The sequence below is a fragment of the Eptesicus fuscus genome, chromosome 5 (genome assembly GCF_027574615.1).
Source record: "Eptesicus fuscus isolate TK198812 chromosome 5, DD_ASM_mEF_20220401, whole genome shotgun sequence".
NCBI lineage: Eukaryota > Metazoa > Chordata > Mammalia > Chiroptera > Vespertilionidae > Eptesicus > Eptesicus fuscus.
The window spans coordinates 3,386,810-3,414,095 of NC_072477.1; the positions used below are offsets into that span (position 1 = coordinate 3,386,810).

The following is a 27,286-nucleotide window of genomic DNA, read 5'->3' on the forward strand; positions in this document are numbered from 1 at the left end:
GCCCTCCCCTGCTGGTCTGATCTTGTCCCTAACTGCATCTGCCCACCTGATCACCCCTAACTGCCCTCCCTTGCCGGCCTGATCTCGCCCCCAAATGCCTTCCCCTACAGGCCTAATCTCACCCCCAACTGCCCTCCTCTGCCGGCCAATTTGGTTCTGATTGGTCTGTTTCTACGACAGTCAGCATAAAAACGCTCTGCCTCCTAGGCAGCCATTGGCTCCTCACAGTTCATCCAGATTTGGTTCTGACTGGTCAGTTTCTATGCCAGTCAGCGTCAAGAGCTCCACCTCCTAGGCAGCCATTGGCTCCTCACAGTTCACCCAGATTTGGTTCTAATTGGTCAGTTTCTATGCCAGTCAGCGTCTCCAGGCCTATCTCCGGGCCTGATCAGAGAGGCAGGGCTGATCAGCAACCCCCGAGGAGGCCCAGAGAGAAACAGAGGCATGGCTGTTGGCAAAGCCCGGAGAGAAAGAGAGAGGCAACGGCTGATCAACAGCTGCCACGGAGGCTGCAGATCAGATCCTGCCTCTCTCTTCGGGCCTCTCTCTGGGCCTGATCCGTAGCCTCCTCAGCAGTCAGTGCTGGGTCACTGTGCCTTCAGTGATGGCAGTCAGTGCTGGGTCACCACGGCAACCCAGCACTGACTGCAGGACTGACTTACAGTGTTCGGTCGAGCCTTTGGTCGAGTTGTTACAGACCCTGGTTTTTTATATAGTAGGATACCTTGAATAAAGTCTGCAGAAGAGGCACCAACTATGTTTTTAACAGCAATTTGGCCGAAAGCAAAACCTAGAATAATTTGATGGGATGCTTGTTAGAATATGGGAAAGTGGATTTACGTCTTTCCATCAATCTCTGTTGTCTGTGACCTGTTTAGGTGCCAATTTACTAATTTGTCATTTTACCCAGAGCAGAGGAACTGTCTTCCAGGTTCTGCGAGTAAAACACAATCCTTTATATCTTTCAGTTGTATCTCAGGGCTTCCTTTAAGACTCTCTGAAAACACCTGCACATCTGAATTAGAAGTGTGTCCATAACAATTAGAGTAAGAAGCAGGTTCAAGGGCTATGTCATGCAGACTCTGAGGAGGAGACCGGAGATAACATCTAGAATGATTACACGCCAACAGTTCAGATTCCAAAAGCCTAATAAATCTGCCCTGTTCTTTACCAGCAGAAGTCTATATTAATTATCCAACTTTCATAAACGTTAAATAAAAGGCATTTGATTCTTAAGTCTCTCATTCCGAATGTGGGATGTGTATTTCACTGTAGTCCCATGAATTGAGTGTAGTACGTACCTGGTCGATATTGAGGCGAAGTGGCATCAGTGACACTCTTAAGCAGCACTCCTGAGGTGACCTGCCTGACTCCGGGCGCACGTGTAATGCTTTAACTGTCAACTACAAGAAAAAAGGGAGAGAATATCCCCAATGAGATTAAGACATTGCTCTCACTTTAAAAAAAAGAAAGGAAAAAAATTATATTTCTAGAACAGAAAGTGGAACTGTTTACCCTCTTTCCTTAAAGCCTGAATCAAACTTTTCTGGGTCACACACTCCCTCAAGAATCTGAAAGGTATGGATGCTTTTTAGAGAGAAAGAGCACATGGTGCTGCTGTGCAGTCACAGGAGGCTACAGGCCCCGGAGCTCAGCCCAGTCCATAGTCCAGAGCCGGCTCCATGACGCTTTCTCCCAGGAGTCCTCACTCATCATTTCTATTCCACTACACCTTTTAAAGTGTTAGAAATCTGAACCCTTCAAGCAATCCTAACTACTCTGCAGATCGCTAGGGATTTCCGGTTTCCCTCAGCTATCATGATGTTGACAATTTTAGTGAATGGACTCTAGAAGTAACAAGCAAAATAATTTTTAGACTAAAACTTTAAGCAGCATATTTAAAAGGGGTTTTCATATTAAATTGGGTAAAGATACCCGGTAATTTCCCCCAATCTAAATCTTCTGCAGTTATCTATATAATAAAAGCCCAGGACCATTACAGTGGAATGACAGGTCGCTATGACGTGCACTGACCACCAGGAGACAGATGCTCAATGCACGAGCCCTGGTGGTCAGTGCGCTCCCACAGTGAGAGCATCGCTCGGCCAGAAGCTGGACTCACGGCTGGCGAGCTCAGCAGCGATGGTGGGAGCCTCTTCCACTTTCGTGGCAGCACAAAGGAGCGGCGAGCCAAGTTTTAAGGAGCAAGCAGGCGGGTGGTATGGAGCGGGCAAGTCAAGTGGTAAGAAATGAGTGGGCAGGTGGTAAGGAGCGAGCAGGCAGGTGGTTAGGAGTGAGCAGGTGGGCAGTTAGGAGCAAGGGGTCGGATATCCCCGGAGGGGTCCCGGATTGTGAGAGGGTGCAGGCCAGCCTGAAGGCCCCCCCAACACACAAATTTTGTGCATCGGGCCTCTAGTATATAATAAAAACACTTTTCTAAACTTCAGATAACAAAAATATCAGGTTTCCAATCTTACCATGTTGGAATGAGCTTTGCGAGGCATTTCCTTGCTGCAATACAGGTACAAGAACTTATTCATCTGTGACGTGGCCAGCCGGTCTCGAATCTCAAGGTCCTGCACAAGGAACACCTGCCGGGAGACTGGGTGCTCTAAGAGGCTGGGGTCGCACTCCGGCTTGCATGGCGGGTAGACTTCATGCTGAAACTTCACCTTCACAGACAGAAAAAGGAACACAGGGCCATCTTGACATTTTATTTAAATTAGATGTTCTCTTTGCAATGCAAAATACCACTCATCTTATTCTTTGAATTTTCAGCTTTCAATTCCACTTTCATAGAGTGTCCCGTTCCTTCATTTATTTGCTCACTTATGTACCGATCTGTATGTACCCTACCACACAAGGATAAGCTTGACTGACATTTCCTATGTGACCTTGGCAAAATCCTCATCCTTTCCAAGCCAAACTCTCAAGAGGAATAAGGCATACAATTATCATCTTGTGCTTATGAAACTGCCTGAAAAGGATCAATGGCAGCAGAGTTGAAGTTCCAAAGCGGGCAAGGATACAATTAGACACATGGAATTGGCATCATTATATATCCACGTAAAGCACCCTAATATATGACACTCAGCACAATCCCAGACAAGCTGACAGAATTAAATGCATACAGTCATTGGGGGCCCGGCCCTACTGTGTAGGTCCAGACGCTCACAGAGGACCTGACATGTGCTACCCAACGCAGGCCTTCTCAGATAGAGACTCCCAGTGTGGCATGGCTCCCAGTGTGGTCCTGGGGAAGCAGATCAGATTCCCTGAGAACTCATTAAAAATGCATGTTCATGGGCCCTACCTCAGATCTACCAAAGCAGAAACTTTGGGGCCCAGCAACCTGTTTTAACAAGCCCTCACGGGGGTTCTGATGCTTGCACATGTGGGGCCGGGGCGCACTAATGAGCCCTCGCTAATGCTCCCACTCGAGTGGAACTTTCCCTTCAAAATGCCATCTTACCTTGCTTAACTGTATTTCCATTAAAAAGTCATGGTTTCGTCCTTTGCCCCCACATACCATATTACGTCCATGTCTTGTGGGCGTGTGAGAAGGTGAACTGTGGGGACTGCTATAATTAAAAAAGAAAAACATTCTGTTACAGGAATATTCAAAGAAAGATAATGAATAACCACAGGAAAAATAACGAGCTGAACAGAGAGTAAGATACACAGCTGCCAGAACACTGCCACACACTGTGCGACTATAAACCAGAAGCACAGCTTTTATACTCTGGAGACTGCGAACATGCACTTTATTGTACTGCCCTGACGGCAGTCGTCTGCCAGCTAAACAGGAAAACCTAACTATGATGCTGGTGTTCACATCACAGGACAGTCTTGGAAATGAGACTTCCTTATAAGTTCCTGGTCACTTCAGAAACCCCTGACAGTTAGAGTACAAGTCCTAGAAATCCCAATGAATAGACAAAAGAATTACAGTAAATTCACAAGTGTTTAAAAATTACCTTTAAATAGAAACAGTCACTACACTGTTGTGCCAAGGTTACCACCTCCTGGCGCTTTTTCTCTCCTCCCGCCCCATGAGCATGCCTGCCCGCTACCTAGTCCTCTATGCAGTTCTCTAGCTCGACCAACTGATGCACCCGTTTAACAAGAACTCAGGAGCATCGACACCGCTGTGTCCCGAGCTGGGTGCTGGAGATTCAGGGGCATGCACGGTCCCTACCTCCTGATGCACACCCTTCACTGCCTCAGTTGCTCACACAACTATCTCTCCATTTCGAACCCAGGGCAGGGTCGGGTCACACTCATTTTAGTGAGCGTGCCCCTAACACAGGTTCTGGCACATGGGAGGTGCCCGAAAAATTTTGCTGACTGGAAAGCACTTAGGTCACCACATTTTAGTAAATATACGAACACCGCATAAGTTTACAAAATGGCAAACTCTAACACTACCATTTACAGAGTAATACAAATTGAAGATTTTTAATACTACTTTATTAATAATTCTTCAAACGATAATCCTGCCAAACAAACTTATGTAGAAATGAATTTAACTTACGTGTAACTTTTAGCTGGAGAAGTAGGAGGGGCTGTTCCAAAATCCTTTCCTCCATAAAGATGCCAAACAAGAGAGACTTCTTTAACAACGTACCGGACGACGGGAACGGGGAAGTGCAAGGGGGCTCTGCTCGCATCTGTCTTCTTAACGGGCAGACTGAAGTAATTATCTCTTATCACAATTGCATCTTCAGCCATTATTTTTACAACTGGCTCTTCTTCCTTCTCCTGGAACAAAGAAACAGATAACACATATTGTATTAGCCAAGTAAAAACCACTGATTATGCTGCCTGTCTCAAAGGGATGTGTTGATCTGCATCCTTTCTAGTGATTTCAATACATAAAACAGAATAACAGTCCTGACATTAATCATCACAGAAGATATTTTGCATTATTATCCATAATGTGGACTCTGTTCTATGCAAAGTACTCCATAGGATTTTTTATCTTCTATACTAATAGAGGAATATGCAAATTTCCCGGGACACCGTCACAGTAACAGTAACGACCGAACAGCAGGCAGCAGGCTGCATGGGGCAACAAGGCGTCAGGAGGGGGGGGAGGGGCAGTTGGGGGTAATCAGGCCAGCAGGGGTTGCAGTTAGGGGTGATCAGGCTGGCAGGCAGAGGTGGTTAGGGGTGATCAGGCTGGCGGGGGGGGAAGTTAGGGGCAATCAGGCAGGTGAGTAGTTAGGAGCCAGCGGTCCCAGATTGTGAGAGGGATGTCCGACTACCCACTAAACTGGTAGTCAGACATCCCCCGAGGGGTCCCAGACTGGAGAGGGTGCAGGCTGGGCTGAGGGGATGCCCCCCTCCATGCACAAATTTCATACAGCAGGCCTCTAGTAATCTATAGTTTGGCTTTTACTATGTGACTGGCAATGAAAAGGCAGATTGTGTGTGTGTGTGTGTGTGTATAGTTCTTTAATTCAGAGTCAATATTGCATTCCAAATCTGACCTACTTCGACATCCTGACCAAATTATTATGTTCCTCATAATGAGATTATCATGAATTTGACTGCTTTCACTTTTTTTTTAATTCCCCAGAACTTAGTCAAATACACTCACCTACTAAGTTATTAGTAGGCAGTTTAAAACCTATATGCACTAAATAGTGATGCATTTTGAATGGGGTTCAATTCTAGCACCAATGCTTAACCATTTTGGTTAGTGAACTGTGGATTCAGTAGAAGCAGACCATGCTTTTTAAATGTGAGCATGACTCTAACATGGAAATTACAGCAACCAACCACCAGCCTTCACACAAAGCACATCTGACCTCTCCCAGGTCTTGGACTAGCAACTCTGTGCAGCACCCCTTTCTGCCATGAAATTCCCCAGCCTTACTACACATGACATCTGTAGTTCAATTAACTATGGAGGAGATTTTGCAAATATAGAGCATTCTTCTCTGAGTCCTTGAGAGATGTGTCCCAGAAATAGTAAAGCATAATAAACATTTACATAGCAGAAATAGTAAGTTACAAACCAAAGTAATTCTGAACAATAAAGTTAAAATCTAAAGAATCTTTTTGGGCCTTTGATCAATCTGACTTTTAGCGCTATCTTAAAGCCTCAATTATGCTATCAATTTATTACCTGAACAGTTGCCCTTGGTGCAAAGAGAATGCAAAAGTCGTCGTTTTCAGTGGGCACGCCTGGCACTGTGTCACTAATCAAGTGGTGGGTGAAGGAGGCATAAGTGGGGCCGGGCTCCTGGGACACATTCCCACTCTCATCTGGAAACAGGAAGAGGTCTGAACAACATGGCTCCTGAATATGACATTTTTCATCCAAAACACCTAGGCAGAAAGATTACAGTGCTCAGTTTTGGCACATTCTGAAACATCAATAATAACAACAAAAATAAGCATTTTAACCGTCAGAGACGCAGTATGTTGAATGCTTTCACCTGCAAAATCTCCTTTTTTCTTACAATTACCCTGTGACTGCTGATAAAAAGACTAAGAATAAGTTTGAAGCTCCCTAAGAAAAGAGGAAACGATGGGCTCATGAAGCGGCAGTCTCCTCCTAGCTACCTGTGCTGGAGAAGCTCAGGAATTCGGCAGCAGGGTTCAGTGGTGACTGGAGTTTGGTTTTAGCCAGAGTCTCATATTGACAATTCTGTCCTGTGGGTAGAGCTCTGCAAGAAACCCATCTGACAATATTGCAAGAGCAGGGAAACCAATGTACCCAGCAACGTCACCTAAAACTACAGGAACTCTCTGCTATGGACGGGCGGGGGGAAACAGCAGTCAGGCAGGTCTCCAAGTGACTCTGAGCCACAAAAAGACAGCTTCTTGGGGTGCCGGACACCCACATGGGACACCTGTTCTCAGGTAGCTCTTGGTATGAAGTTCACAAAAGAGTGCATTTGCACCAAAATCTCTATGTAAACATACATTTTTATACAATTTATTTCATATTAGAGTCACCAAGTCTTTCTCTATTCAGTCATTCAAACCAACCATTTAATATGGACTGAGAACACTAAGATGGATAAAGGGACATTTAGCCTCTGGAGGCTCACAGACTAGACTTTAAATTCTTCTATGGCAACCCCTTGAACTTACACCTCCTTGAGTGCCTAGTACGGAACCTTGTATATTGAAGTTGCTCAGTCTTTACATATCCATTCCCACATTAAGGTCAGCTGCTAATATGTATTACACATAATGTAATAGGTGCTAGGAAGCTGAAGGTTCCCATTTGCTTCCTTAGTTCTAATTTAGAATGAAAGCAATACGTAATGCTAAAGACTTATAACATCATAAAGTTATTTTTAACAATTAAGAGTTCACAACATATAGAAACAGTTAATTTCATCCAGTCAGAAAAAATGTATTTTTCAGAGACATGCTTCAAAATATTTAGATGCTTCACATCTGGTTCCTCCTTCTTGCCTATCCAACTTTATCGTTTACTTCTTTTCAATACTAGTGACCCGGTGCACGAAATTCATGCACATTAAAAGGGAATTAATTAGAGGAAATATTTTAATATTTCTATTTGCCCTTTCTCTATAATAGAAGTGTCAGAGATGAAAGCAAATTAGTAAAATGTATATGAAAATCTTCCTCCTGTCAGAGTCTGGGGTGTGCCAAGGGAACCAGAGTCAAGTCCCCGCCTACCCACATGCGTCTCAAAATCACACGAGACCCAGACCCAGCCAGCCCCACCCCCATTGGGCTAGATCCAGACCCAGCCGGCCCCACCCCCTTCAAGCCCTGCTGGGTAGAGGGCGCGGCCTCAGATCACCTGGCCTGGTGCCGGGGCGTAGTGCACAGCCTGAGGTCCCCCATCAAGCCCTGCCAGATGGGGGGGCGTGGCCTGAGGTCCCCTGTCAAGCCCCGCCAGGCAGGGGGCACAGCCTCAGGTCCCCTGGCCTGGCACCGGGGCAGGGTGTGTGGCCTGAGGTCCCCTGTCAAGCCCAGCTGGGTGGGGGGTGCGCCCTGAGGTCCCCTGTCAAGCCCTGCCGGGTGCAGGGCGGGGCCTCAGGTCACCCGGCCCAGCACCAGGGCATGGGGGTGCGGCCTGAGGTCCCCCAAGCCCCACCAGGCAGGGGGGTGCAGCCTCAGGTCCCCTGCCCCGGCCCAGCACCACACAGCCTAAGGTCTCTGCTAACTGCTTAAGGCTCATTACGGGAACTCGGCCTCTGCTGTGGGCGAAGCCATCTTGTGTTACGGAATCCCTGCCTCCACTGTGGGTACAGCCATCTTGTTACAGTGTGACAGTCAGTTTGCATATTCCCTCTTTATTAGATAGGAATAGGGACCATTTGCTACATAGTAGCCTGAGCTGCTAGGTGGGCAGGGCTCCTCCGCCTTTGTCAGTGTCTCTTCATGTTAATGACCTTGCCAAGATATCTTCTCTCTCCCTTTGACATACCTAAGTCCTACCCACTGTTTGAAAGCCAACTCATCACACTTTCACTGAAGTCTGATGCACCGATTCCAACCCGTTCTGAACAATATTTACAGTACGTAACACATTCTGAAGTGTTTCTTCCCGTTATCATTTCTGAACCACTCTGTCCCATTTAGTGCCAGTTTGCTTTACTAACCTATAAGCTCCCAGAAAACATGGCTGTGCCTCCCACTTGATCTGCATCCCCCCACAGCATCCTCGTCGGTGTTATTTATCCACCAGATACTCTATAAACAAAGCTGACTGACTAATAAACATCCACCAAAACTCAGACTTGTTTTCTCTTTAAGGAGTTCCTTGTTGAAGAACTTACAGGAACACAAACAATGTACGCCTCGGGGACAACACCAGGCTTCCAGAGGAAAGCCCCGTCTGCCTTACCGTTAGGCTGTGGTTTCACGGAGGAACTGGCCTGGTGCACTTCAATCTCCTCCATAGCATCGCTCATCAAATCTCGTAAAATCTGCTGATCTGCTTCAGGAAGTACCGGGCCTCGTGAGGACGACTGACCACCGAAATCTACCTACAGTCAAAGAAACTAATTAAAAAGAACTGAAATCGCTCTACAAAGCAAGCTATTTAACATTCTTTTGTCCCAGAAATACACTGCATTTTACAAAAACACCAGCAACAGGAACATACTAACTTTTCAATATTCTGCCCAGCAGCGGCTCCAATTTAAGTTTTTAGTGTCATCGTCACCCCAACAACTACTGGCACCACCTCAAAACCAGACCAGAGAACTGGGATCGTGAAGAGGCAACACGGGAGAAGAGAGAGAAGGTGGGCAAGTGCCATAAAGCGGGGCGGGGGGGATCTCGCTCTGCAGAGTCTGATCTGGGCAAACCTGCCGGCTGCCAGGGCTTCCACGCCTTCGAGACAGTCGTGGCTCACAGCTCACTTCTTAGAATGAACAGATCCATCAGGGCAGTAGGGGAATGCACAAGAGGGAAATGGGGCTTCATAGGTTCAATTCCAGCCCTGATACTTAACCACTTCGGTCTGTGAGCTGTGGATTCATTAAATCCACACTATGATTTTAAATGTGAGCAAGACTCTAAAATGGAAAGATCCTATGGCAATTACCAGAGGGAAGGGGTATGGGGTGAGGAGAAGAGGGTAAAGGAGAGAGAAATGGTGATTGATGAGGGAGATCTGACTTGAGGTGGTGAACACACAATACAACATACAGATGATGTATTATAGAATTGTACACCTGAAACCTATGTAATGTTATTTAGGTTTGTCACCCCAATAAATTCAATAAAAAAGTAAAAGATAAAAATAAAACGAAAAGATCCGATTTGAAAGGGACAATTTAAAATAACTTTTCATGAACTGGAGAATGTTTCCATGAAGAGTCAACAGTAGAGAGGGAGTGTCGTAAGTCACTTATTAGCAGTAAGAACAGCGCAGCAGGAAGGAATCAAAGCGGCAGTGTAACACGAACGAGTGTGAGATGGTCCTGAACGGAGGAATGCCAGCCAGCCCGCCCTTCTAGAGGCTCCTAACCTAAGGGCGCTGAGAGCTCTGTTCACAGAAGAGGTGTAAAAACACAGTGAAAAATTTAAAAGAAAGCTAGACAAAGTGGACACTGGTCAATCTGGACATAAAAGAGGGCAAAGAGGTGGTCCATTGAACCAAAATAGCTTAGTTGTATAGCCGTTTCTGCTATTAATGATGGCAAATCACCTCAATTCTCTGGGTCTTATTTATTCACCAGTAACACTGATAATAATCTCTAACCTCTGTATCGCACTGGTTAATGAAATCACCTGAGAAAGTATCTACAGTATCACCCCGTTTTCAGTATAACAAACACGGGAGTTAATATTATGTAAGTGCTGTAAGTCTCCTGGTAATAATCTGTTTTCTCATACAACTTTTTACATACTTGCATATAACAAGCTCTTACATGACAAATGTTTTCTTTCTCTCTCCAGGACAGGTGAAAATAACAAGTTAAAAAAGTGTTATGCCAAAACTGGTCTGGCTCAGTGGATAGAGCGTCGGCCTGCAGACTCAAGGGTCCCAGGTTCGATTCCGGTCAAGGGCATGTACCTTGGTTGCGGGCTGTGCAAGAGGCAGCTGATCGATGTTTCTCTCTCATCGATGTTTCTATCTCTATCCCTCTCTCTTCCTCTCTGTAAAAAATCAATAAAATATATATTTTTTTTAAAAAGTGTTATGTTGGTTGAGAAGATCAATAATGTTCTGAAACAAATAATATCAAGCAGTAAGATAATTTTCCAAAAAAATCCATGGAAGCCCCTTTCCAGACCCCATCCTGTGAAGGTAACTAATAGAGAGATGACGTTGTGTTTCTTTTCTGCCTTATGCCTGTCGTGAAGGCCTTGCTGATGTAAACATGTCACTCGTGCGACTGGAATGGGGCAGAAGGAGTTCGTTCTAAAAATGGCGTGGCTGACTGTACCGTGGTCTTTCTTTGCGGGGCTCCTGGCTTCACCTCCGCCTTGTTGGCTGCATGTAAGTCGCCGTAGCTTGCAATGTACTGAATGAGATTCATTAAAGCAGCACAGGAGTCTGAGCACGTTCTGATATGGACAACGTCACTGGAACAGTGTAACTCAAAGCGTGAGTCAGTCTAGACACGGCACAGGAAAAAAGGATGAAATGTTTTCCAAACAAGAGGCCAAATTTTCCTTTTTTGTATAGTTTTACATTAAATAAAATATAACAATTTGTCTTATCAAAGGAAATGTGTACTTATAATAACTCAGTCTTCATTTTAAAATATTTTATCTACTTTTGTCCAAAATTAGGGTACGTGAAAAAATAATTCTACAGCAAAGTCAATGCTCTTTCAGTCCCTCCTATAAAAAACAAGACAACTAAAACTTCCAATTATTTTAATAACTTACTTTCTCTCCATCAGAATCAGACTTCACTGCAGTTATGGTTAATTCTAAAAGCCCCATATCCATCACACGAACATAATCTAAAGTTTTAAAAAAGAATTAACAAAATGTTTGAGTATAGCTTTTTAAAAATGCTTACCCAACACCTAATAAAACTAGCATCTCTATAATTCATGGCAGGCAGTGCTAAAAATATTTATAATGCAACAGATATATAGTTCACCCTACAAAAATCCTATAACTTATTTTAGTTAGAAACAAAATTTCTTATATTAAATAGAGTATATATAATTTGATGAACTTAAGGACATTACAACTTCAAACTGATATTTAATAAAATCCTTAGTTCCCTGGCATTTTCCCCAAGTTAAATGCTTTAAAATAGTCACACACAAAAAATGAAAATAAAAAAACATTCCTCTATTCCATATTTTGCTTTTTCACTGTTACCTCTATTCAGATTTACAGTGACAGTGTTACACTTGTCAGACAGATGTAAAGCAGCTTCATCCAAGATTATTCTGAGGGGGGAAAAAGATAAACTCAGTATCTAAAACACTAACCTCAAATATATGCACTTGATCACTATATATGTTAGTTGTATCAATCTTTCTGACATAAATATTATCAAAGTCACATGTAGCTTCTAACTTAATGTCATGTCACTTTTTTTTAAAACTCAGTGCCAGAAATATTTAAATGGTGTAAAGAATGAGATTAAATCATCTGCTCAAATTAATTCTGAATTTTTTTTAAATAGATGTCCAAATTCACAAGTTTCAAATTATGAAAATGAAGTGTACCCGGTATTATGGGAGATTTATATATCTACTTTAAAAATTAAACTAACAATCTCGAGAATTATTTTCTCCCTGAATAGAAAAGGTGGGACAAGCCCTAGCTGGCTTGGCTCAGTGGATAGAGCATCGGACTGCAAACCAATGGGTCCTGGGTTCAATTCTGGTCAACGGCACACACTTCGATTGCAGGCTGCTACCCGGCATGGGCCCTAGTCAGGGCTTGTGCAGGAGGCAACCAATCAATGTGTTTCTCTCACATCAATATTTCTGTCTTTCCCTCTCTCTCCCACTCTCTCTAAAAATCAGTGGGAAAAATATCCTTGGGTGAGGATTAACAAAAGAAAAAAAAGAAAGAAAAGGAAAGGTGGGATGAATCATTTGAGAAAAAACTGAAAACGGGGAAAAGGGACATGACTATTAGTAAAAGAATGCTGATTTTAACAAAAAACTGAGAATCTAATCAAAGGGTTTACATAAAACAGTCAGTATGTTTTGAACAGCTGCATTTAGTGACAAAGAAGTTCACACAGGTACCTGAGTGTAGAAGACGATTTATCCAAGGCAACACTACTTGAAACGCTGAATGTTTCAACAGTAAGAAGAGACCGGATTGGCAAGTAAAGAGGCCTACCACAAAAAGAAACATCAGAACATCAGTCTGCTGCAACAACAGAAACTCCTCTTAAAGAGTATTTTGAACCTTAATTCTACTGAATTATGCATTTTTCCCAAAACTTAGTACATATTTGAAATAAAATTTTACTTTGTCCCATTTATGAACTAACCTATAATCAAGTGCACAGCTCCAGAGATGAACATGAAAAGTTGTAAGCGAAGTTGGAGGATTATATCCCAGAACAGGTTCATCAGCAATGTTCAGGAAGTATAAAATCTATAATCACAAAAATATAAAATTCCCTGCTTTAGAAGAAAAAAAAGTGTCGATATGGTATCATTAAGACCAATGTAAGACAAAATATCTCACACAGAAAGCAACCATATATTGGAAAATCATAATTCTAAAAGGAAAAAAATCATCATTTTGAAGAATTTCATTTAAAAATTATTTACAAAACTAGAATTTGAAGTAAATAGGCCCATCCAACAACAGCAATGCTACAGAAATCTTAGGAAAATCATATCTTATGAAACTAACGAAGCATGTATAAATTGCTTTCACATTATTTTGTTTGGAACAAGTCCTGAAAAAAATTTTTTTCCTAAAGACTGCTTAAAACTGTCCCATCTGGTTTTCTAAATAATCCATTGCTAGGAGAAGTTTTTTATCCTTAATTTATACCTAGCTGAATCTGAAAACCAGTCCCTCTCACTAATATCTTTTCTCACATATTTCTAATCTAAGAAAACAAGGAGGTTAAGGCTAAATCTCTCCCTTACAGCTAGTTCAGTGTTCATACTAACCATTTCTCTACCCGCACTTTACAGATGTAGATAAACAGATGTAGAATAGATATTCTAAAGAATATCTCCTCATATTTCTATAGATAGATAGGTAGATAGACTATCTTATTTCCCATATGCTTTTATTAAAAAAGCCTTCTATAAAAACATTCAAGTTTAAAATAAAAAGTTCCCCTTTCTAAGAAAAATGAACAGGAATAAGTACACTATTTTTTATTCTCACAGAGTTAACTTCTCATCCCAAGTTTCCTATGAAAAAATAATCAACTATACTTCATTAAGCATATACAATTATTAAACTGGAATTACAGAAATTCTTATAAATGCCTCAAGCCATGTTAATTGACTTAGAGAATAATTCTGAAATTATGGCACTTAAAGGACACATGGTTATACGTGCAAGTCAACACATCCTTTATTGATCCACTAGTGGCTTGGTGCACGAAATTTGTGCACGGGGGGGGGGGGGGTGTCCCTCAGCCCGGCCTGCACCCTCTCCAATCTGGGACCCCCTCGGGGATCGGGCCTAAACCAGCAGTCGGACATCCATCTCGCAATCCGGGACTGCTGGGTCCTAAACGCTCACCTGCCTGCCTGCCTGATTGCCCCTAATCACTCTGCCTGCTGGCCTGCCTGCCCCCAACTGCCATCACCCCCTCCAGCCTGCTCGCCCCCAACTGCCCACCCTGCCAGCCTGGTCACCCCGCCTGCCCTCCCCGCCGGCCTGCTTGCCCCCAACTGCTCCCCTGCTGTCCTGTTCACCCCAAACAGGCCCACCGCCCCTGCCCTCCCTGCCGTACTGCTTGCCCCCAACTGCTCCCCTGCTGGCCTGCTCACCCCAAAGAGGCCCCCCCCGCTGGCCTGATCGCCCCCAAATGACCCCCACTGATGGCCTGCTCACCCCAAACAGGCCCCCCTCCGCTGGCCTGATCGCCCCCAACTGACCCCCACTGATGGCCTGCTCGCACCCAAGGGCCCCCCACCGGCCTGATCACCCACAACTGCCCTCCCCTCTTGGCCCCTAACCGCCTCTTCCTCAGCCCCGCCACAATGGCTTTGTCCAGAAGAATGTCTGGAAGGTCTCCCAGTCTAATTAGCATATTACCCTTTTATTAGTATACATGTGCCAGGCGCTCTACAGGTCCTGGGATGAAGGGTCCCTTCCCTTTGATGGCGTAAAGGATAATTCTGTGTTTGAAATGTTTGGGGACCAAACTTTGAGGTAAAAGACCAATCACATTCTGGAGTGCTGACAATGTTCTATTTCCTACCCTAAAAGGTGGTTATGCAGGAGTGTTCGCTTCGTGATAATTCACTGAGCTGAACATCTGTGGTTTGTGAAATTTTCGGTACACATATGCCAACATAAAATAAAAAAGACTGCTACATGTACACAGCCTCTTACCTGCTCATGCCAGCTCAGCCCGGAGGGGAGTACTCTGTGCTGGAGAGTGGCTCCTTTCAGCCCCACAGCAATGAGAAATTCCTAAACAGCAACACAAAGAGTTACACTCACCACCTGCACACCCTCTAGTTCAAAACCGGAAATCTTCCTCACAAAATCAATGTGTTGCCTTTTATGCAATCATTTTAGCTAGTACTCAAACCAACAGCAAGTATTTGGTATGAAAGTATAAAATACAGACCTTTGTATTGGACTCTGACTTATCAGACAGTATTTTAACAGCAGCAGAGAGCATGTTCAACGTGTCTCCTCCAACACCCTCTGAAGAAGCTCTACTGAGGCCATTTTCTTCAGAGCAATAAATGGTGGGTTCCAGCCAGTGTGGGCGCGTGGCACTGGGCAGCCGTACTTCTGTAGGAAGAATCACTCCATCCACTATGCCTACATCCAAAGGGAAGTGAAAACATAAAAAAAATGATTACTTGAAATTAGCTCACAGACTTCTGTAACTGAAAACAAAAGCCATGTACTTCCACTGAATACAACATGATTCTGGAGGCAAAATGAGCAAGAACCGACTTGGCATTAACAACCCATCCCTCCTTACTAATGTTCATATGCCTGATAGTACCCAACTTCAAAAACATTAAGATTTAAAACGCTAGGATAATTCAATTTAAATGGGAAAATCTGGTAAACGTTAAGAATATACAAGGATCTCATGTCTATTTACAAGGGAACACAGGAAATGTGCTCAAAGAATGGTAAATTCTGTGTCTGTTACCAAAAGGAAATACTGCTTGAGAATAAAGAATGCAAAGTCCCATCAACTGATCAAAAATAGATAATAAGATATGGTACATACACAAAATGGAATATCATTTGGCAATAAAATGAATGAAATACTGATACACCTTGATAAACCTTGAAAACATAATACCACAGTACGTGCTAATCATATATTGTAGATTTGATTCATAGATAACATCAGGAATAAATCCATACAGACTAAGTGGAGTAGTGGTTGCTCAGGGCGGGGAGATGGGAGCTTCTGGGGGTTCTAGCTAAAGGGTACAGTTTCCTTTGGGGGTAATGAAAATGTTCTAAAGTTTATTGTGATTATGGTCATACAACTCTGTGAAATATTAAACACTACTGAAATGTATACTTTAAATGGGTGAATTGCATATGATATGTGAATTATATCATACTAGAGGCCGGGTCCACGAAAATCGTGCACTTGCAGGGGCGGGGAGCCCCTCAGCTTAGCTTGCGCCCTCTCAGTTAGGGAGCCCTTGCTCCTTACCGCCCACCTGCTCACTGCTCCTTTCCACTCGGCTCACTGCTCCTTAGCACTGCCACGGAGGCGGGAGAGGCTCCCACCACCACAGCTGTGCTCCCCAGCTGTAAGCCCAGCTTCTGGCTGAGGGGCGCTCCCCCTATGGGAGTGCACTGACCACCAGGGGGCAGCTCCTGCATCGAGCGCCTGTCCGCTGGTGGTCAGTGCGCATCATAGCGACTGGTCATTCCTTCGTTCGATTTGCATTATTATTAGCCTTTTATTAGATAGGATTGCAAAAAAGAACAGTCAACTTCTAATTCACAATAAGTATTACTTTGCCAGTGGAATCGAACACCCCACAGAAATCATTTCTAATATCAGAGTTGTGTTCTCAATAGATTTTCATTAAACAAAATTTGAACATGTCTAAACAGAAATGAAACGCTTAACATTTGTCCTACCTTTGTGGTACAGACTGAAGGTGCTGGAATGAAGGCAGATGTAGTGCTTGTCATCAAAACCTTCATATTTTGTAACACAAAATAATGTACCACTACTGAACTCTAACCAGAATTCACCATGCTTGTTTTCCAAAATATCTCCATTATCTTGCTAATAAAAAGATGGGAAAACACAAATGTCATTATTTAAATACAGAAACCCTCGGACAGAATCTCTCAGGATGCAGCCAAGTGGTCTGACTCTTAAGCCATCTGACATGGTGATGTGAAAAACTGAACAAGGAAATGGGCCTCTTCTGTCAAACGAGCCCCCTGTACTCCCTACTCCTTCACAGTGGACAGATTACTAGTTATCATCTCGGGAGCAGAACAAGCATGTTGCCCAAAAGAAGGGGTATATAACGTTTGTCTTCAGAGTCGCTGTCACCAGGACCTGCCTCAGAAAGCGGGTCTTCTTCAGTGGCTGAAACCACTCCCAACTCCCTCAATTACAGGATGTGTCATCGTGGCAGATTTAAGTAAGGTGCACTTGAAGGAACACTTGATATTTGTAAATCTTTACCTTTACGTCTGTAAACACTGCCATTAATCCGTGATTAATACTCAGAAGAACGGAGAGAAAACTTTGTGAGTTCTTATTCTGAGAGTCAAGTTTTTTTTTCCTACGGGAACGATAGTTGGGATCAAGAGTAGAAAAATACTGCAAAGTCTCCTCCTCTGATCCACTTTCCTCATCTGTGAGAAATAAAGGTCACAATTACATGGTTCTGACAGCTTCTTTAAAAAAATAGCAACCTGAACATTATCATAAGAATATTTATTTTACAGCCTGGTCCTTTTTACTCAGAATCTGGTATGACAATAAAAATGTACATGCTATGTTTTTTCACTTTATCACTGAACTTCAGACAATGTATATACTATCACTATAAAGATAATATCATTAACTAATAACAACATTCTCAATATACAGAGAGAAGTGGAAAAATATAAATTATTAAAAGATATTATAAAATATAAATGAAAAACATCATCAAAGAAAGATTTTTTTAATCCATCAACTGAAAAGGCTACTACTTTATTGCTAACCAGGCAGTGACATCAAAACAAATTTAAGACATATTACCATAGTGAACTGTAGATCTGAATGGACTAAAACTATCCTTGTTGAAGGTATTGATCAGTTGACTGGCTACTGACAGCCCAATACCATACGAAATATTTTCAAATGTCTCCACTGGTGAAGGAGCTGTTGGTTCCCACAGTAGCAAGTCATTAAAGATCCTATAAAGACAAAACTGGAAAATAAGTACATAATTCCTAGTTCAACTAAAGGCAATCTAAACTACATCCCTTTAACAGGTCGCATGAATAAGAATTTTCTAACTGCTGAAACAGAAATTAAATCTTACAAAAGTTTTTACTTAAATATCAATTATGTTCCTAAAATGGAAAAATAACAGACATGGCTATAATGCAGGGCATTGAGAAAAGAATCTGTACAATTAGATAGCTAATTAGGTGCCTGCCTACTTTTACCTGTGTTACATGCATTAAATAACATACATCTAAGTGCACTTTAAAGAAGGAAGTTAAAATTTTTTGAAAAAACATGAGAACAGAAAGAAGACCGTTCACACACACGAGAGTACTCTGTGAACTCTAACAGATCATGCATTGCCTCACTTGACCCTCCCACTAATCCTGTGGGCAGCCAAGGGAGACTCCTTACTCTCATTCTGCACCTGAAGACCTGCCTCATAAAGGCTAAGTGACCTGCCAGAAAGCAGATTCATTGGGAAGATGGCGTGAGATGAAGAATGCATGTGGAACAGGGAACAGAGAAAGGAAATCTTTCTAACTAGCAGGCTAGCCAAGTCAATACTGGTGACTAATGGGGTGACTGATGTCAAGCTAGGCTACTACAAGATCCTACTTTTTAAAGAAATATGTGTCACTACTCAGATGTCCTTCTGCCCTTACCCTCCCCTCATCACCATGTCTATGTTTTTTCATGCAAACAAAGACTTCACAGAGTCCTCTAAGAGGCCTCTGGTTAGATTTGGACCTGCAGCATCTCCTTCACACACACGATTCCAACGCAGCACTTATAACATGCTACTGTACTTTCCTGTTTCCTAGCGGTGGCCCTCAGAGAAGGGCCTGTGTCTTGGTCATCTTCATACATGCCCAGCACAGTGCTCTCACAGAGCAGACAGTGCTGATGAAGGGACCAGTGCGTGACTCACAGGGAAGGATGCCAGAGGCAGCCTCATCGTAAAGCCTAGTGTGAATTCCAAGCAAGGTGCCAAGCGATGAGGTAGCCCGGGCCCCCTCCTGTGAGAAGCCACTTGTCTAGGAACGTCCCGGGCCAATTCCCGAGCTTCTGAAGTCCTAGAAAGTATAAACCAGGACTGAGCGCTGTGGCTCACAGGGCCTGGAATCCCCACCCAAAAGGACCCTTTCTGGAACATCTCTAGGTGGAAGACACCGGGGACAGCAGACAGAACTATCTCAGACACACTGACTGCTGTGCCCCAGAACTGTGTGGGCTCGCGGCTTCTTGGGCATATTTATTTAAACAAAAGAGTTTAAATCCAGACCTTATCTACACTCCTATACGTATAAATAATGAAGGTATAAAGTGAATTTTCTCAGGAAATGGTCTTCCTTTCCTTATTCCCTACAACTATTCTCTTATCTGCATAGATTAAAGAGAAACTATTACTTAAAATAAAACCTGGAGTTCACAGTATATAAATAAAACTTCATAAGATTTTACTGTTTTTCTTATTTATATTTTGGTGGTGTTTTTAATAACAAGGAAGAAAACACAAGGTATTTAAGGATACATGATTCTGTGGCTATGAGCCTGAGATATAATAGAAGCTCAATAAATACTTAATAAAACCAGCTAGAATTCTTTTTTTTATTCTACTAGAGGCCCGATGCATGAAGATTCGTGCAAGAATAGGCCTTCCTTCCCCTGGCTGCCGGCACCACCTTCGCTCCGGCCAGAGCCGCCTTCTGCCTCTCACCTTGTCACATCAATTTGCATATTCCCTCCTCATTGACTGTGGGCGCCGCCATCTTTTGTCGTGGAGTTATGGTCAATTTGCATATTCCATCTTTATTAGCTAGGATTCTAAAGGACTATTAGCACAGAAAAAATTCTCACGTACCTCAGACTGACACTATCTTTTTTAAAAAGAGCTAGTTGACCAAGGTATTAAATGAATAAACCAGTATTTTAAATGTATGAAGTAAAAATACAGCTGGTTATAACTCCGGTTCAGAGAAATGTTTTTAAATGTTATATATATGTTATATACACATAGACATATATATGTGCATAAGGGTGTGTGTGTGTGTGTGTGTGTGTGTACATTATGGAGATACTGGCAAGCCTTGAACGGGATCTGAGGACTAGATGGTAGCAATGTATACTATATATGCCCTCGTTTTGGTTGGTGAACTGTGGTTATGAAGAAGATGTCCTTGTATGTGGGAAATATGCACTCAAGTGCTCAAAGTTGAAGGGGCATTAGGGCAGCAACTTACTCTCAAATGGTTCAGGGAAAAGTGTTTTCCTGTACTTGCAATTTTTCTGCAAGTTTAAGAATGTTTAACATTTTAAAAAATAATATTAATTTTTAAATGTATAAATATATGCAAAGCTAAGTAAGGGGCAAAGAATTCACACCCAAGGAACTTCCATGTCTGACTTACATGATCCACAGGGGGGAGGGGCACTTGGAGTTTACCTAATCCTAGGGCCTGAGAGGCCAAGTGGGCAGAGTAAAATAGAACAGAACTCTCTTAAGTAACCCTCATTTAACCCACTCCCAGATGGACAGGTCCTCTCGAGTTCCCTATTTAAGCAAGTCCTCTGACACACTTATGATGGATGTCCCACATGCTGACTGCTGGCTGCTGGGACAGACCACTCCCTAGCGCAGCTGAGAGCTTCTCCCACCAGTTGAGCCCTATGTTTTGTCTCTTCACCACAGGTCAGTGGTGTTTGGCCTCAAGTTTGCTCATCCCAGCTGTATTTATTATTATAAGTACAGTTTAGTTAAATGTGCTAACTGATGACTTTTAAGTATACAGACTGAGGTGGAAAAACTCAAAACCTAGAAGGACTCTGCACTAAAATTGTTTTGAAACTATCTTTTTTTCACTCCACTTCAAAGAAACTGAAACTGAAAATTGTAGACAAAGCCTTCTGGGTACACATTATGCAAAAATTCCAATCAGTGACTCATACTAATAAGCCTTTTCCTATATTTAAAAAGAAGTGGTAAATAAACATATATTTATAAATTGCAATTTAAGGCATGTATCACGGTTCTAATGTCCCAATTTAACCAACAACCAATTAACACCGAAAGGAAAAAAAAAAGTGAATTAAGCCCTCTGCCCTCCGGGCTAGGCTTGAGCTGGTCATTTCACTGTGCTCAGTTTAGCCTTGCACACTGCAGGCTCTCAGAAGACATTCCTCAAGTATAAAATAAGAACAGTCTAGAGATCAGTAGTTTCCAAACTTCAGATCATCTGTAAACCCTACATTAAAAACATTAGGAAAGCTCTCTAATGTGAATTTATAAGTTATATGCAACTTTTTATAAATTATGCATATCTAATCTAATAATAGACAAATATGCAAATTGACCGCACCTTCGCTACACCTAAGCCACGCCCACCAACCAAGCCACTCCCACCAACCAATCAGGACGAGTATGCAAATTACCCCAACAAAGATGGCGGCTAATTTGCATAACAAGACAGTGTCGAAAGAAGCCAAGAGCTGCAAAAGGGAGTAAAGCTTCGAAGAAGCAAGCAAGCCAGGGGGGCGGGGGGAGGAGAAGGGAGGAGCGAAGTCAGGGCCATGGGCGAAGGGAAACGCGGGCGGGCTGGAGGAGAAGGTGGGGCCGGCGGCAAGGGCGGAGCGGAGGCGGGGCCGGGGGCGAAGGGAGACGCGGGCGGGCTGGAGGAGAGGGCAAGGCGGGCGGCAAGGGAGGAACGGAGGCGGGGTAGAGTGCAGCAGGAAATCCTATTGCAGGATTTTTCCTGCAACGGGAAAGCTAGTTATAAAATAAATATAACATAAAGTTTTAACCGTTTTTTTAAAAATTAAATAGAAGCACTAGTATTTTCTTCCTATAGTCAATGGACTGTGCTGTGAATCTCATCTTCAAGACAACTGAACTACAAAGGTCATTCTGAAACTTAATTTTCTGATTCTAAGACCAAGAGTCCTGGTCACTGGTAGTCAGTGAGGAGAACCAGAGCTTATCATTAACAGTTCAGGAATAAAGAGCCAGAGATACTTGATACCAAGCAAATCTACAGCTGAAACAACAGTCTGAAGTTTCTGAAGATGAACGGAAATTAGAACCAGGTGGTTCCATGTGGGAAGCTAGTGGTGATGGACACTGAGACGTCTTCCTCCAGAACCCGACGTGACCACCTGCAGGCGAGCTACAGAAGAGATTCCTCAGGAAGGGGAACAATGGCATCATCATCATCTAGAACCCCACGTGACCACCTGCAGGCGAGCTACAGAAGAGATTCCTCAGTGGGCAGGAAGGGGAACAATGACAGATGACTACTGAGTGCTTTCTATGTGCCAGGCACTGTTCCCACCACTTCCCAAGTGTTGTACCATTTAATCCTCCCAACAACCCACTGAAGCCGACACAAGTATCACCCTCATTTACAGATGAGGAAGCTGAGCTCATGACGCTAGGTAAATTGTCCCAAGTCTTCATAGTCTATGACCTTCAACTCTAGAATGCCATTTATTTCAACGTATTTTCTGGATATATATGTTTAAGAGACTTTAAACATAATACATTTTAATTTTCATACAGAAGTTTATGTGAGAGTTGATCATTCTAACAAGACCCTGTTTTGGACTTTGAGAAGGGATACTTCTGAAACAAAGACTCTAGGATTCTGACTCCACCTCAATACTGCTGGCCCTCTAGACAGGTATCTCCCAGCTCTTTTCGTGTCACTGCACACACAGAATGGCATTTGCTCAGTACCTATGGTAAGTGACAGACGGCAACCTGCCAACGTGAGGGCAAAGGGACTAAATATCTCACACACAAGTGACGCAGCTGCCAGACACACTGGCTAGGAAACTGCTGCGACGACAGCACACCCTCACAGTAACATTCTACAAGCAGCACCACACAAGGTTCACCGAGGTGGAGACAACATTAAAGCCAGGAACGGAAAGGGGGAGCAGGGAGGCAGAAAGGCAGTCAGGCAAAAGATCCATCCCATTCAACTAGTGTGCTTCACTCACCTATTATAAAGCTTCTCATAAAAGCTTCTATTAGGTAGTGTCATGTGAACATTGGGTAACGTCAGTTCCAGGACATAGTGAGAATTGCTGATTGCTTTATCCTGAAATTCTGTCATTTCTACAGGGTCTCCTGGCATCACCATCTAAAACATGATAGTTTAATACAAAAAAATGCATTAAATAACCACTGTACGTTTAAGATAGTAATTGCATCTTCTTACTCTAAGCTTAGGACTTGGTATGTCAGCAAATAAGTAAGCATATAACTTTTCATTTTAACCAAGGAGGAAACAAAGATATGATTCAACCGTGGAGTTAAAAACCTAGCACAAACAGTATATTAAATATTTCTTAAAGAAAAAGAATTAAAGCATTAGTACATGATCAAGGATAATTTCTTCATGGTTTGCTCCCACTTTTATTTTACCTGTTCGTTTTCAAACATTACTCTCCGAGAAGAAAAGGGAGAGGGGGCGGGTCTTCTCAGATCACACACGTCTTTCAGGGAGTGAGCACCTCCTTCTTCCTCTTCCTGATAGTGGCCATCACTCTCCTCTTCTTCCTCCGCTGCTATTCTCTCCAAAATGGAATGCATGGCTAGTGGATTTATTTTCAGTACAATTCTGATACCAAGGACAATTTTAAAAATCAAGATCCATGTATAAACTGCAAAACTTTAACTTTTATGTAAATTAATACAAAAACCACTGACTGAATCATTAATGGTGGGATTTACCTTGTCTACAAAGTCTAGTTATATCTAATCTACCCCATTTCTCAGCATCTTATAAACTTAAAAGTGTAGAATTGATAAAACAAGTAAACCAAAGAGAGGGATTAACATTTTATTCTTAGCTAACTGAAAATCTGACCTTTTGAGGATACCAAGATTTGTTTTTAATTTCACTAAGAATTCTATTTATTCTCACTAACCCTAATTATTCTGCACGCAGTCTGTTTTGCCATTATGGAATACTTGCATATCTAGGAAACCTTGTGTCATAAAATATGTTCAAATGGAGGAGGAGAGATTGGCTAGGGAATATTTTCAGAACTGCAACAACAAAGTCATCTTCCCTTTGGGATTTTCAGTAATGAAAGGATTGTGTTCTCCTCTGTGGGCCATCGCGCCAGCACAAGGCTGTGCAGCCTCTCCTTTGTCACATCAGCCCACTGTCACGACGAGGCATGTCCCCCAAACAAGACAGGCATCTGTGTCCCATCCAGAATGGCTTTTTCTTTTTTACTACGTATGTAGGTGGTACCAGTTGGTTCTAGTTATAAAGTTTCACAACTATTTCCTAATTTATAGTTATCCTAATGGAAATTGTGCTTCCAAATTACATAACTGAAGTAGATTCATTTCTTATGATGAAAACTCATGCCCTAAACTCCTGCGGCTTTGCAGGCTGTACTGATAATGTCAGTCCTAAGAGTCTGACAGGCCTGATACACAGGTGGTGGCGTGTAAAACAAGGCAGGAAGGAAAATGGCACCAAAAAGATCACCTTTAGCGAGGCTTCAAATACTTACTTTTTAATATAATAATGGATCATTATTTCAAGTAAATTATTTCAAACATAATCCAAGCCCACTATCAGGCTAATTTAAACTAACGAATGGTCACCCAGCCTAAGGAATCCTGAAGCTGTGGTTCTCTAAGTCCACCTGCACACTGGGATCACCTGGTGTGTCTTTTAAACTACACTGATGCCCGGGCTCCAGCCGAGGATCCAAGGGTGGGGCCCAAGAACCAGGATTTTGTAAACGCCCCCCAGATTTGAAAATCACTCCCCCAAAGCATCAGTGACCAGAAAGTTCACTTGACGACTAACCAAATGGTGCCCTACGACCTCTCTTCTACTGCAGCCTTGAACTGTTTTGAACATGGCCAATGACTCTTTGGTTCTTCCACTTAGACCAGAGCACATCTTACGCTTCCACCTCTCACAGTACCTAACAGACACTTTCATAGAACAGCACTCAAAACACAGTTTTTATTTCATTTGTCCATCTTCCTCTGCGTTCGCTCATCAAGGCTGGATATTTTTAGCTTAAATTTAATAGCCAAAATGATGGTTAAAAAGAGCACAGTAATTTTTTTAAAGGAAAATCTCATTAAATGTATGTATCATATCCATCTGCTCACTCACCGTGGCCAGTCAAAGTCATCTGACGATGTTGTATCTCCATCTACTCCACCAGACACGTGGAGAAACTTAATAGATGGCTCTCCTTTATCTTCCTGGAATGACCCTAATAAAACAAGACTGATTAATCGAAATGCATGTCTTCTCAAGGGCTGAAAGGTGCTGTCCTCCGTAAGGGAGCAAAGATTCTCTACATCAGGAACATGTGCAACATTAAGTTCTACAGACGGCCAAGAGACATATGAAAAAATGCTCAGTCACTAATCATCAGAGAGATGCAAATTAAAACCACAATGAGATACCACCTCACACCTGTCAGAATGGCTATCATCAATAAATTAATGAACAGCAAATGCTGGCGAGGATGGAGAAAAGGGAACTCTAGTACACTGCTGGTGGGAATGGAAAACAGTATGGAGTTTTCTCAAAAAATTAAAAATGGAACTTCCATTTGACCCAGAGATTCCACTTCTAGGAATATATCCTTAAAACTCCAAAACACCAATCAGAAAGAATATATGCATTCATATGTTCATAGCAGTGTTATTTATAATAGATTTGGAAACAGTCCAACTGCCCACCAGTAGATCAATGCATAAAAAAGCTGTGGGACATTTACACCATGGGATACTATGCAGCTGTAAAAAAGAGGGATCTCTTCAGGACTGCATGGATGGACCTGGAGACTACTATGCTAAGTGAAATAAGCCAATCTGAGAAAGACAAATATCACATGATCTCACTTATTTGTGGAATCTAATGAACAAAATGAATTGACTAACAAAATAGCAACTGAAGCAATGGAGGCATAAAACAGACTCAATGTGGGGGTGAGAGGATGAGGAGAGATAAACCAAAGAACGTATATACTTATATGCATAGCCCATGGACACAGAGGGTGGTAAAGACCTGGGTGTGTGTGTGTGTGTGTGTGTGTGTGTGTGTGTGTGTGTGTGTGTATGGTAGCTGGGCAATGAGGGGGTAAAGGGAGACATCTGTAATACTGTCAACAATAAAAATATATACATTTTAAAAAACTGACTTATCTTACATATTTGTATACAATACTGGGAAAAGGTTGTTACTCTTGTTCTCTAACATAACGTTGTTTAATGGTATGTTTTGCAGTGTCATGTACTTTTTCACGCTCTAGGCTTCAGCAGCAGTTGTCTGTTTACAGTCTGTACCTTTACAGGCATGTGCAATCTTACCAGATAGTTCTCTAAAGGTAAGTTCCAATTTAATTTGTTCTGGGGTTGATCCTCCTATGAATTCAGTCTTAAATTCTAGATCTGTGAATGCTAAATGAAGAATCTCCTTCTGAAGTGACTTCTTAAACCACGGTCCTCTTTCCTGATCTGATCGAAGATCGGGTATTGGGAAGCGAACAGAAAGGTTTAATGCTGGTGTGGCAACTTGTACCGATATTCGACAATTAGCAGGATTATGTGAGTCATCTAGAAACACTTCAGTGAAAGCCTTGTGCTAAAACAAAACATCAAAATATAGGCCAAATGTTAAATTAAGTAAATAAACAAGTGACATTAGTATTCAAATATTCAACATTACAGTATGTATAATCATATTTCCTCATTCAGTATAGTACATTAAAATACAATTCAAAATAACCACTACCATATTAGTTTAGTGTAATGAAATTCTGTAATCCAATAGCCACTGATAAAAGCCAGAATACTGGCAACAGGTAAACCCTCATATAAAATAAATAAAAATAAAAACTGAACCAAAGTGAAAACACAGTCATATATATTTCACTACAGGATTAAAAAGAACATGTAAATTAGCTCATCAACAAATTCAATAGTTAAAAATCACTATAGTACCCAGTATTCAGTTTGAAGGATTTACCTACAAATATGCTACTTTAAAGACTCAATATGAATGTGAAATCAAATGAATTATGCCAATTGCAAAGGACCATCCCTGCCTCATTTCCTGGACTAAGCCCAGAGCCTGGCACATCACAGGTTCTAGATAAATATCCAGTAAATGACTCACTCTGTGTTCCCATCCAACCCAAGGATATGATTCCAACAAATGGCTCTTAGAAACCAAAATACACATGCACCATTTACTGAAGCCATGTTAC

The 27,286-nt window shown here is 42.3% G+C and overlaps 1 protein-coding gene across 2 annotated transcripts in view; it reads right to left on the reverse strand.

Moving 5' to 3' along the window:
• ATG2B (autophagy related 2B) overlaps positions 1 to 27,286 on the reverse strand; it is a 70,861-nt gene that overhangs the window by 15,580 nt on the left and 27,995 nt on the right. For both annotated transcript variants that reach the window (XM_054715748.1, XM_008154788.3), the window contains exons 15-34: positions 26,388 to 26,661; positions 25,180 to 25,282; positions 23,454 to 23,649; positions 23,027 to 23,169; positions 17,837 to 17,994; positions 17,273 to 17,445; positions 16,711 to 16,861; positions 15,209 to 15,408; positions 14,968 to 15,048; positions 12,926 to 13,032; positions 12,675 to 12,767; positions 11,791 to 11,861; positions 11,344 to 11,420; positions 10,896 to 11,066; positions 8,843 to 8,984; positions 6,134 to 6,336; positions 4,535 to 4,761; positions 3,473 to 3,581; positions 2,478 to 2,672; positions 1,302 to 1,403 (exon numbers count right to left, since the gene is read on the reverse strand). In XM_054715748.1, the coding sequence (XP_054571723.1) occupies positions 1,302 to 1,403; positions 2,478 to 2,672; positions 3,473 to 3,581; positions 4,535 to 4,761; positions 6,134 to 6,336; positions 8,843 to 8,984; positions 10,896 to 11,066; positions 11,344 to 11,420; positions 11,791 to 11,861; positions 12,675 to 12,767; positions 12,926 to 13,032; positions 14,968 to 15,048; positions 15,209 to 15,408; positions 16,711 to 16,861; positions 17,273 to 17,445; positions 17,837 to 17,994; positions 23,027 to 23,169; positions 23,454 to 23,649; positions 25,180 to 25,282; positions 26,388 to 26,661 (2,976 nt within the window). The remainder of the gene's footprint in view (positions 1 to 1,301; positions 1,404 to 2,477; positions 2,673 to 3,472; positions 3,582 to 4,534; positions 4,762 to 6,133; positions 6,337 to 8,842; positions 8,985 to 10,895; positions 11,067 to 11,343; positions 11,421 to 11,790; positions 11,862 to 12,674; positions 12,768 to 12,925; positions 13,033 to 14,967; positions 15,049 to 15,208; positions 15,409 to 16,710; positions 16,862 to 17,272; positions 17,446 to 17,836; positions 17,995 to 23,026; positions 23,170 to 23,453; positions 23,650 to 25,179; positions 25,283 to 26,387; positions 26,662 to 27,286) is intronic.